The sequence below is a fragment of the Haemaphysalis longicornis genome, unplaced genomic scaffold (genome assembly GCF_048455015.1).
Source record: "Haemaphysalis longicornis isolate Haplotype H1 unplaced genomic scaffold, Haemaphysalis longicornis Haplotype H1 scaffold_5, whole genome shotgun sequence".
NCBI lineage: Eukaryota > Metazoa > Arthropoda > Arachnida > Ixodida > Ixodidae > Haemaphysalis > Haemaphysalis longicornis.
Window position 1 is genome coordinate 39060157 of NW_027526385.1, and position 12257 is coordinate 39072413.

Consider the following 12257-nt stretch of genomic DNA (forward strand, 5'->3'; position numbering starts at 1 on the left):
CAATCAGTTGCAACCAAAAATATGAGCAACTAACACAAACTGCTTAGCCCAAATAGCAGGGATTGCCAAAGGTTTTCCAAAGCTGTCATTCAGCACTCACAAGCTCTCCCCAAATCCTCACTGTAAGGGGAGGCCAACCCACTTGCAGGGACAGGCAACTGATTTTTGTCGAGTATATTTCTTCCATCCCAGATGAAAGGGCACCACCTAAAACACCTTAAGGGGGGACGTGGGTCTTGAAATGAACTTTTTTATTAATTGGTCTGTGATAATGAACATCACTGTGCATATGTGTTTTGTCTTCCTCATTTCAAATATGTAATTAGTTTTCAAGTGGTAGAATTATTTTTTGAGTTATAAAGAAAACACTGGAGCCTAATTAAGTAATTTCTTACGGGCCTTTAAGGAACTTTTTATTAAATTTTTTTTTAAATAAATGGTATGGATGTGTAGCTTCAGACCTGCCATGCATGCTGAAGCTATTTATATTCCTGTAAAGATAGTTGATTAGATAGAATTAATTTAATTATGCCAAGTACAGTTTTCTGAAAACTTAATGACCTCTAATTATTACTCATAACATTTATTTGAGGCAAAATGAACCAATTAAAATAGCTTCAGCATGCAGTTCATTTTATCCCGAATTCAACGGTATAACACTTGTAGAAATCCTTTGAAAAAAACTACCTCAAAACCCCTGTAAGGCTAGGCACATATGCAAAAAAAGGGAAGCTGAGAAAATCGCAGTTGAAGTTTTACTACAAGTGACAGTTTTATCTATTGAGCATATGAAAAAAAGAAAGGTTCTAGAATGTAGCTCGCGTTTCGCTCAACACGAGCATACCAAGTTTGCTGAAATCAGTTGGTGGGAAAATTATGAAATCCTCTGTCTACAGATGGCACCTGGCAGAAAAATTGAACAAAAGCAAAGCCTGAACGTTGCTTCAATTTTTATGCTGTTGGCATCGCGCCGTCTCTCTTTGGCGACTAGGGCTGAGGTGCCGAGCGTGCACCACAGTTGTAAACGCTATTTTGTTATGTTACTGCTTCATTTGTAGCAATCAAATCGGATTTGCATCGCGTGAAGTGAGTTGCAGCGAAGGGGCTGGTAACGGAATGCCCGCCACTGTTCTGCAACGTGCATGCGCTTGGCTAGGTGGGATAACCACGTTTTCGGTTTAATCTACTCGTATATCACGTCACCAACGCACATTGTGCACAGTGCGAACATTTATAATTCTCAAATCGCTCATCTATATGGTAACCTGCCAACGAGGAAGCGCGCGCCGGAGTGCGGGCCGAACCGCCGCAGCATCGTTGATAACAGAATGAACACACTTCCCTTGCGACGTCGGCATGCGGCATCCTCCACTTTATCATTTCTTTTCTTTCTATTTGCTGCTGATCGAAAGATAGACGCACCTTAGTGCCCCCGCAGGCGTAATCATATCGCTACGCTATCGTCTCGGCAGCCCGCGCGGGCGCTAAGCCTACCTCCGTCTCAGCGCCGTTCTCGCGATAAGTTGTCGTCACAGGAGCAGAAAATCGTATTTCAGGCGCTTTTAATAATGCCTGTTCTTCCTTTCGGTTATCGATAGACATCTTTACTTTATTTTTACGCCATGCGGGGCTTTTGCCGGTCCTCGCATAGACGAATACATGAGCCGTTGCCCTGTGATGAGAGTGCCGAGCAGACGACCCACGGCGCCCAGCCAATGAGGTTGCGCCCTGCGGTCACGTGCAGTCAGTAACCAATTAGGCGGCGCGATCCGTCTCTTTTCTACCCCGGTTTTACTCGCAACCAACGGACGAAACGGAGTGGTTCTGGCGGGGAATTGAAAACGAAAAGACGCGCTTTCGAATGAGACCAAGATGGACGCCGTGGCGCATGTAGAACCCGAGGGGCGAGTCGTCGAAAAAATGCTATTTTCGCGTCGAATCTTGGCCGATTTTAGCGGGCGTCGGTGCTGTACATTGATATTATGGCTCAAATACGTACTCCTGGGTCTGGATATTTTGCTAACAGGTAGAAAAATAGCTCTACTTTCCGAAAATGGCGATTTCTAAAAATAGATTTTTTGGCCAAATTTCGGGATTCCAAGACCCGCGTCTCCCCTTAACTCTTTCGTTACGGCGGAAAAACGGCCGATTTTAAGTGCTTCAACAAAACATTTTTTTTCTCTTGAGCTACTGAACACACGTAGCCTTGCTATGCATGAAATTGTAGCTTATAGATTGCTCTTAAAAACACAAAGCAGCAGTTTTGTTAAAGGTACAATAACTTACAGTTTATTCGTCAAGTAATCAGAAAAAAGCCCCCAAGAAAAGTATACAAAAAACACAATTCGGCACTTTTACCGAGACTAAAAATTATTTCAGGTATTTTAAGATATACAAATTGTTCCTACGTTCCTTGGCTATGATTCTTCAATATATAACTCAACAGTGTACACCAAGTTTTGGCTTTTTGAGGGCCCGTCAACCTAGCACAACTGACGGATGTGCCACGCCGCGAGGGCACTCAAGGGTGAGTGAGTCTCTGTAAAACGTGCATCCAAGTACCGTACTTACCCGATTCTAACGCGCACTTTTTTTCCGGAAAAATAGGTCGAAAAATCGCATGCATCGGATACGAAACCGAAACCGAAAGAGCGGAAATTTCGTCCCACCCATCGCCATCGCCATGTCGAGACGGCACCAAAGCTTTTAGCAACGATTTTTCGGACGCAGGAAGCATAGGCGCCTAGGCTTTTCGATCGGCGTTCACACAAATCGTCAAATCGTTCCACTTGCGCGCTTGATAACAGCAATGGCAGCAGCGGCTCTCACGCGTTCAAAGCGAGCGGTCGGCTGAAGCGTGCGCCTCTGAAAGAAGCTCGCGGGATGGGCGTGTGAGGTGTGGGCCACGATCCCATCGACCATGGTTGAACGTTCGTTCAGAAGTGTGGCATCGCGAACGTGCTTGGTGGCACCGAGGACGAGATGTTGTGGTCAGTGGAGAGCTACGAGGAGTGAGATGAGTGAGATTACTTCGGGAAATAAATCATCCGTTTCTCTCGCAATCGATTTTCTTGCTCACACAGTTCCGTTCGCGTTACAATCGGAGGTGCAAGTTTTTTAGTTTTTTTTTGTCAGGAAAATCGGGTGCACGTTAGAATCGGGTAATTACGGTATACTCTTTTGTGTCCTCGCACAAAATTGTTATCAGTTCGGTGGTAAAAAACAAGAAAAAAAAATCCAGCGCTCTCGACAAGCGTCGCACCTGAACCCTGCAGCGCTAATCTGACACGAGCGCCAGGTTATCTTGAAGGTGATAGCGCGATATAGCGCTGTGCATTTGGCAAAATATCCCGGCCGTACGTTCTCGAGACCCTAAACACAAAATCAAAACCGCAGTCGTCAGATAAGAAGCAAGTTTTGTTTATAAATACAGCGCGGAGTCACAACGAAATTACCTGCCAGCGCTTGTTGAAGTGCGAGGCACCTGAACCGGAGCTTCGTCGTCCTAACTGAAATCTGAAGATCCCACATCATTGCTTGACCCCTCACTGCTGCTGAAATCAGAAAAATCGACAGCAGGAGCTGCCGAAGTGCTTGCTACAGCAGTCCGACTGTGCGGAGCGCGGCGTGAACCCGACGCCATTTTTCCTCCTCCACCCCTCCCCCTTCGGTTCAAATTTCTCTTTCTACGCCGCCACCACACGAGACACAGAAACAAACGAAACCGAAATTGAAAGAGAAGTTGCCAATGAACACACCAGATGGGGATAGTTGTCTGTGGAGTGCGAGTTTCAGATTTTGCGGGAGATTTAAAATCATCGGACGCCGGCTTCCGATTGCCTATGGCGCCGTCGTGAAAGAGTTAACCCAAACCGGTTCTGCTGATACCGTCCAAGAACTTTTGGGATCGGAATTTTTAGATCTACCACCCAAACGTGCCCCACCAAGAGAAATGCTGGCAACCCCAACAGCAAGCCATGCAGCAACACACTTTTAGCTGCACATGAGTTAAATTAAAAAAGGTATTTAAAAACTTATCCCCGGCTAAAAGAACAATAATGTGCAACCTTTCCTATCCCTTCTTGCAGTTTTTGAATCCAGAATTGAAATTGACAGAGTTATTTGGACATGTAACTTATTGTCACGTTCAGACACTACGTGTCGCCACCATTTAGACTTTACAAATTTTTGTGCAAAATTAAAATTATTTCCGCCTGTTTATTTAAAATTCGTTGCGGTTACCCCAGCACAGAAAAAGCTGGCTTTGATACGAGCTAGGCTGCATGCAGTCCACAAAAATCGGTTGTCTGTCCCTTCAAGCCTGAAACGGTCGTATACTTCTTGCGGCAAGTAGACCGGCAGAGCTCATTATAACACACCTGGATAAGTGCCCTGTTCCTGATCTGGGTGTACAGCGTGTTGACGTGGGAGGCCAGGTACAGGTCCAGCAGCAGGTTGTCCTGCAAGAACACACAAAGGTACAGGTGCTTTGCAAGACAATCCAAGACAAATTGAAGTCAGGTGCAAGCCAGTCTGCACTGGGTTTTCTCAACGATTGAACTTGTTATGATGAGAATTTTTTTGGTGCACAAGACAGCTGAACCACTTATGAAAGCCACAGTTACAATGGCTGCTCAACCATAAAAAAGATAATATGTGTAAATGCAAGCCAATCCAAGTCAAGTGCCAATTCAAGCCAAGTGCAAGCCAATCTGTACCAAGATTTCTCGATGTAGGATTTTGTTATAGCCAGGAATGTTTTACCAGAAAATACAGTTGAACACGGGTACAGTTACAGTGTAACCTTGTTACAACAGACCACGGTAGTGATCATGATTTCAGTCTGCAGTAAAGAAGTATGCACAATCCAAAGACTGTTACTACAGAATTTGATAGAATCATGGATGAAGTCTGTTATAACAAGAGTTTGTACTTTGCAGCTGTTAAAAACAAAGCAAAAACAATAAAAGTATGATAGTCATTCTTCGGGATTCAGTTACAACTGAAACAGGTTGGTATTTAAGACCAACAAGCACTTGAGATTACTTGGGCTTTTTTCAGCAGTTTCATCCCCGTGACGCTATGAAGTACAGCATGAAATCACACACGAGTCTTGTTACATTTGCTGTGATCATGTTGTATGGCCCCCTCTAGATCTGTTCATTACTCATACTATATTATATTACTTCCAGTTCACTCCTCCAAGCTACACTAGCGTTTCCGTTGCCTTTCCATGAATATACGTGAAGTGCAAGTAACGGTTCTGTTGCTACGTTTGGAGACCTTGCCCTCTATATACACAGTAAAGCCCGCTTATATCGAACACGGATATATCGAATTATTGCCTTTATCGAACCCTTGTATCATTCTGGCAAAAATTACATGCATTTAAAACTTTTCATATCGAACGCGATTCTGCTCACAATGGATATATCGAATTCTCCCGCGCGGGATTTTTCGCTCTCCTTAGGCATGCGGCAGGCTTTCCCACAATACATCGACGCGCGCGGTGGTGCGGGTGTCGCTTGCGACTCCCGCGCGAGCTCGCGCGCGTCCAAACCAGCCGTGGCAGAGTGGACCAGCTCCACGCATGCATGTCGTTGGAGCCGAAAGCGTCACTTTGGGCGCTGCGGGCTGCGGTGTCACCGAACTTCAAGTCCGCGCCACTCGCTGCGCGCACTTGCTCGGTTCGCTGGGTTCGCCGTTATTCGCTTGTATCCATGCTTGTCTCCGCTCTGTCGAAGATGCAAAGGACTCCGTACTGTTCCGAGCACGAGCGAAGCCGTCGCTGCCGTGGCCCTGCTACGGCGATACTGCAGTGCCATTGAGGGCAGCAGTCTTGTGCTTGACTGTTTAGATACAGTGGAGCCAGCAGTCACCAGCAACGCGTTGCGCTCCAAGAAGCAGGCTACACCCACGCAGTTCTTCCGCCTCAATAAATTATTGTTTTTCTTCCGAGAAAGTGTCGTATCGATAGTGAACTGCAGGGTGGTAAGAGCTCAGCGTTAGCTCGTGACTCCGTCGGCAAGATTGCTCTCATATAATTTTTTTTGCTTCACTTTCTATATCGAATTGTTGCTATATCGAACTATTTTACAATCCTCGCGCTGTTCGATATAAGCGGGCTTTACTGTATGGGGGCTTACGATTTTTTTGTTTTAACTATGGCAACTTTCATATATCTATAAACATCTGGTCTGTTGCCTTCAGATTGTAAAATTTTAAATCCTATCACCTGACTTGCAGGACTTCCCATTTACGCATACTGCAAGTGTATGACTGCATGCACTTGACAGTGATTGCTTTTGGCAAGCAAAAAGTTTACCTCTATTAATTCACAAATATTTTCAGTCATTCAAAATTGCTTTCGTTTGATTGCCATTATGAATTATAACCACAAACACTGCAAATGTTTGACATGAAAGTTGTGAACTTGGAGTCCACTGTAGACGTGCAAAAATAGACTTGTTAATCTCTTAATCTAGTCTGTTATATCTGAATGTCTGTTGTAACTGGACCTAAATAGACTTGTTAATCTCTTAATCTAGTCTGTTATATCTGAATGTCTGTTGTAACTGAACCTGCAGTAAAAAAAGTTTTTAATCAATGGCACAGATAGGAACGTAAAACCAAACATTGCAAATTGGTATATTGTATCCCAATATCTGTTGTATGCAGATCTGTTGTAATATAACAAACACTCAGTTATGAAGAAGCCAATCTGTGCAAGTGCAAGCCAATCCAAGACAAGCTAAGCACCAACGTAAGCCAATCTGTACCAAGTTTTCACAATGTTGGAGCATAAGTCATCGCCAGAAATTTTTTTTCACCGCACATACAGTCAAGCCCAGTGACAATGGCAGCAGTTACAACAAACACTTATTATAAAGAAACGAGCGCAGCAAGACAGCAATAGTATGCCCTAAGGCAATAGCGTTACATCTCAGATATACCACATTTTCGCGCATATAACTTGCCCCTGCATATAATCCACACCCCCACTTTCAGCCAGCCGGAAAACAAAAAAAAAAAATCCTCGCGTATTGCCCACACATTTGATACAGGAAAGGCTGCACCAAAGCTACTGCTCAAGCAACACATCGCATACCATGTATACAGAAAAAGCGTATATTTAGCAAGTAGAATATGCTGACTGCGAGGCGAAAGTCACAATTCACTAATAAAGTTCCGTTTGTGCTCGTCCTTGTTCTTTCTTCCTTGTCCTCGTATGTCTTGCACAATCGCTGCCATGGAAGGCTTAGTCAGTGTTACTGCATAGGAGCTGCACGGCACAACGTGCATTGCCGTGAAGCTGCACTAAATGAAAAACCCAGCGTATTATTCGCACCCCTACTTTGCCGCTGAAATTTTTGCATTTTTGGTGCGGGTTATAAGCGCGAAAATACAGTACACTATGAACATGCACCAAAGTACAGCGCGAGTACAGCGAACAATGGCTGACTGCGGCACATGTTCAGTGACCCCTTCAAATGGCCGCCTGTGCACGCAAGGTGTTCCATGTAGTGCCCAGAATTACACTGCCTTCTTCTTCCCAGTGCAACAAAAATGCTGAAAGGAAATTCAAACAAGAAAGAAACGCCGTCACCATGGGTTCGTCTGCCCATAACTTGCTCTACCGCCAGACGTAGGGGACAAGTGTCAGGAGGTGAGAGATTGTGTGCGAGGTAGAGGAGACTTGAAAGGAGACTTGAGGAGGAGAGGAGGAGGAGGTAGAGGAGGTAGGAGGTGAGAGATTGTGTGCGAGGTAGAGGAGACTTGAAAGGAGACTTGAGGAGGAGAGGAGGAGGAGGTAGAGGAGGAGGAGGTAGAGGAGGTAGGAGGTGAGAGATTGTGTGCGAGGTAGAGGAGACTTGAAAGGAGACTTGAGGAGGAGAGGAGGAGGAGGTAGAGGAGGAGAAAGAGGAGGAGGTAGAGGAGACTTGGCAGAGCTAAGAGGAACGTACCCCGTCTGCTAAAGCCCTTCACCCACCCTCCTTTTTTCTCACTCGCCATTGCCAATATCGTAAAACGAGGCCTTACAAGGCAGAGGTCAACACACCAAGTAACCACAAAGACTCTAGAACAGATTTAAAGGAAAATGTGACATCCACCTCAGTGCAGCCGTACGGCCACAAAGGAAAGCTGTACAGCTTTTCTTTGTAGCCGTACGGCTGCACTGAGGTGGATGTCAAATTTTTGTTCGCCACTGCAAAGACAGTTGGAAGAAAGGTCAGTGCCAGAGCACCAGCCCCGTGCGACACTACACTCGCACTTTTTGTTTGCGCTTGTTTTTCCGGGCCAAGCTTTCCCAGATCCAAACTGGGCGGCTTACCTTGATCTCGTTGAGCAGAGTGAGGCAGGTGGCGTACTTGGACTCGTAGAACTTGAAGATGATGTCCCGCAGCTGGGGCTCCAGCTCCAAGAAGAGCTTGAAGGAGCTGCACCGGAATGAGAAGGAGAAGTTGTATCAAATACGAATATGCAAACTTCTGATGAAGCCTCTGAACTGCTATTAGAAAAGTTTCCACAAAATAGGTTTATTTTTTTTTTTAATGCAGAGCATTTCAGTAACTCACGATGTCACCCGCGTTGACGTCCGTAGTCCGCACCGCACCCCTCCCTACTATACATAAAAAAATACTATCCGGCGCCCGGTTTCGATCCCTCGACCCTGTGGGCGGAACGCACTGTACATGGTGCTCTACCCACTGCGCCACAAAGCCGACACAGATTGGGACGCTACGAACGCGCCTTATATCCTTGACTCATTCAAATTACTGCTGACGAGCGCTCTCTCGTCAGCAGTTGCCACAAGTGCAACAACATTAATGTAACGCAAACTACTTAACGTCGTGCGCCGCCGGAAATGCTCTGCATTTGATCGTGCCCCTCACGAGGGGGATGTTTCACTGCGTCTTCTCTCGGTCGCGGGACCCGTGGCGTCATCTGGCGGAGGCGCGGCACAACTCGTAGCACTTTTTGTACTATGTTACATAGCCTTACAATGGCTGCATACTGTAATAATTCAAATTATATATACAGTCGAATCCCGCTACAACGAAATTGACGGGACGTGCGAAAAATTTCGTTGAAGCGAAAATTCGTTGAGGCGAAATCTGCCCCAACACACCACGGAAAGGCCAGAAAAATAGCCCCGTGCGTTTCCGCAACATTGGCAGCATAATACAATGTTTAGAAAAAGGAGTGACGCGCAATAACTCATGTTTATTCGGATAACAAACATACCAATGGTTATCTGTTTTTTCACCACCCAAAGAACGCGTTACGGAGGGGGGTGAAGATATGCAGGCGCAAAACGTATCGCTGTACAACAAGGCGTGTCCACCGAGCTGATTAGTTGCAGATAGCTGCTAGGCCGTGGGAAGCCCCCCTCTCGCTTGTGGCAGGAGCAGTGCCGTTATCTTATCCTCTGACAGGGCACGGCAGCTACTGACCTTGGCTGGCAAGACGCGCGCGCTTGCATTTAACAGGACCGCGCGCTCGCGACTAAGATAGGATGACTAGGCTTCAAGACCAAACGCGCAAACATGATTTTCGCTCTTGGCTATGAAGAATGGTAGAAGGAAAACGGCAAGGACAGCTCCTCACAACGCATACATGACGGCACCGCGCCAGCAGCGGAGCACATTCATGCAATTTCAACTGGATACGGATTGGCTGTAGCTCTGGCTCCGCCTTGGCGAAGCGGGCCTGCGCCTCGTGTAAAGACGGCCAGCCACATCGTTATCACCATCAAACAATGGCGTGCGCCTATGAGTTATTTTTTGTTTTGTTTTGGGTGGCGGTGTGGTTGGTGTGGTCGCAACGCGCATTTTCGGTGAAACTAAGCGTTCTGAATGTATAAAAAGTTACAGATAGCTGGCGCTATGCTTATTTTATTGTCAAATAATTGTTCAAACCCAGCCCAAATCATCGAAAATTTCGTTGAAGCGAAAGCAAGCCTGACAAATGGTTTGTTGTGGCGAGGACTTTGTTGCATTGACTTCTATGGCTAGCTGACGGGGAATTGGAAATATTTCGTTGAAGCGGAAATTTCGTTGAAGCGGCGTTCGTTGTAGCGGGGTTCGACTGTATATATATACACACACACACAGAAATAAGAGTAGGCAGTCAAGACCGCCAAGGAAGCAAAGGGGAGAATGTGGTAGGTCATTTATTACCATTGAAACAAGTACAGATTCTCAAAAGAAAGCGCAGAAAAAAAGGGAAATGAGGGGCTCATTGAATCCCACCCGCGGGCATGTTTTTCTCCACTTTCAAAAATCTGTACCTGTTTCAACGATAACAAATGACCTACCACATTCTCCCCCTTGCTTCCTTGGCAATCTTGACTGCCTCCCTTTTTTTTTTTGCAGGGCTTAACGCGCTGCGCAACGCGGGCAATGAGTTTCACTCGTGAAATAAGTCTTAGAAGGGAGACTCTTAACCCGAGCCCCGCATGGCACAATCCGCTCACCTGCTGGAGATGACGTTGCGCAGCAGTTCCTGGCGATCGAAGGACGCCAAAGCGCAGAGCCCACCGTACATGGCCACGTTGTTGGGCGACAGCATCTGAAAAGTGAAAACGTAAAATTTGCTTGCCTTTCAGCTCGGTGCAATGTATCAAACTTGTCACGTGAATTCTGATTGGCAATCTTTATCTTAACACATTCAGCTGCGAGATCAATACAGCCAGTTATTAACCCTTTCGCTGTCACTGACGTACCGGTACGTTTTCGCATTTCCCCTCTGCAGTGTCACTGACGTTCCGGTACGCTCTCCACTGTGCGTTAAAAAATTTGCGCCATAGCGCAAAGCTGGTGCGCCTGGACTGTTCGCGCCATCTGTCGAATCTTTCTAGTAGCTCGTATTTTCACTCGCTGGCTCTCTAACGGCAGTATATTGAAGAGTACGGAGCGACCGCACCCACCCTTTGTTGCTGGGGGGCTTGGTTGCTCCGCGCACTGTACTCTGTCAGGATGAGTGACCATGTGGCACGTGTGCGATTACGGGTGCAAAGGTTGCTGTGCCATCCGCAACGGGTCTCCAGGATTTTTTTTATTCCGTTCTCGCATCTGCTACAGCGCGCCAGGTTAGCCCAGCGCACCGTCGCATCTCCAACAGACCAAACCATGACTCAATCGCGGCTTTCGCTCACTCATTTCTGTGCATTGTCCGGGCTGCTGAAAGTGCTCGCTCCATGCGCACGGTTACTTTTGGATGGCTGATTACGCGGGGCCTTCGACTGCGGACTGAAGCGATGGTTCTTCGAATGCAATCCGAATACGAGCCAAGCTCGGAATCGCATTCTGCGAGTTTCTCATCTGAGAAAAAAGGGGTGCGAGTTCCAGAGCGACAGATTCTGATGTCGAAACAGTGGGGTCGTCATCGTCCCGGAAGCGTGCACGGCAAACTGAAAATATCTGGAAGAAAGGTGATTTCTCACCCACGCACTTTCCTGTCGACGCGTTACGTTCCGGATGCTATCATAGTCAAATAAATCACTACGTTCCTTCCCTCATACTCCAAAAACCAAACCGACACTAGGGGTGTGTCATGGCCAGAAACACCCATCAGTGAAAGGGGTAACATTCCTTAGGAAGGCCGCCCGCTCGGTCAAAGTGTTTAATGCACTCATCTCTCCACATCACTCAGCCCTTTTCCCAAAGTTGGGACTTTCAGTCAGGAAAAGGGCACGTTGTGCTCACTTAGACAACCTACATTTGAGCATGTTGTTTGGACAACAAGTATTTTTTTCTTTTTCTTTTCTTTTTTCAGAAACCTGGCATCTGCACAGATCAGAACTCGTGCACAGCCTGCAGACATCAAAAAAGGAACACAAAAACAGGCATCGTACAGCAAACACTACAAGGGCCACCATTCTTGTTGTTTCCTTTTCCCCTCCAATATTAAAGCGAAACTAAAAAGGCTTTTGTAAAGGCCAGTTGGAACAAAGTCCAAGAGCTTGACATTGGAAGAAGTCAAGCAAGTTATAGATGACTTTTTTGGTTCAACGTAGAGGCCACAGCCGTTATTGTTTTTCATTCAACAAATTTTTGAACACCAGCCTCCCTAACACCTCACTATAGTTTTCGAGGTGCACCCACGCTGCCCCGAAAGAAGATTTACGCTCACGCCAACAGTCGATGAGCTCCAGTGGTTTAAACGAGCAGACGGCAATCGACCATTCAAGACAGCCCTCCAAAGAACAGAATGTTTCAATTATTTTCACTGAGGAAGCAGTCTTTCCCAACGAC

At 46.4% G+C, this 12257-nt stretch overlaps 1 protein-coding gene across 5 annotated transcripts in view; it reads right to left on the bottom strand.

The window, feature by feature from the left end:
- Csn1b (COP9 signalosome subunit 1b) overlaps positions 1-12257 on the bottom strand; it is a 45680-nt gene that overhangs the window by 12835 nt on the left and 20588 nt on the right. For all 5 annotated transcript variants that reach the window (XM_077670151.1, XM_077670152.1, XM_077670153.1 and 2 more), the window contains exons 8-10: positions 10478-10572; positions 8333-8438; positions 4380-4460 (exon numbers count right to left, since the gene is read on the bottom strand). In XM_077670151.1, coding sequence (XP_077526277.1) covers positions 4380-4460; positions 8333-8438; positions 10478-10572 — 282 coding nt within the window. The remainder of the gene's footprint in view (positions 1-4379; positions 4461-8332; positions 8439-10477; positions 10573-12257) is intronic.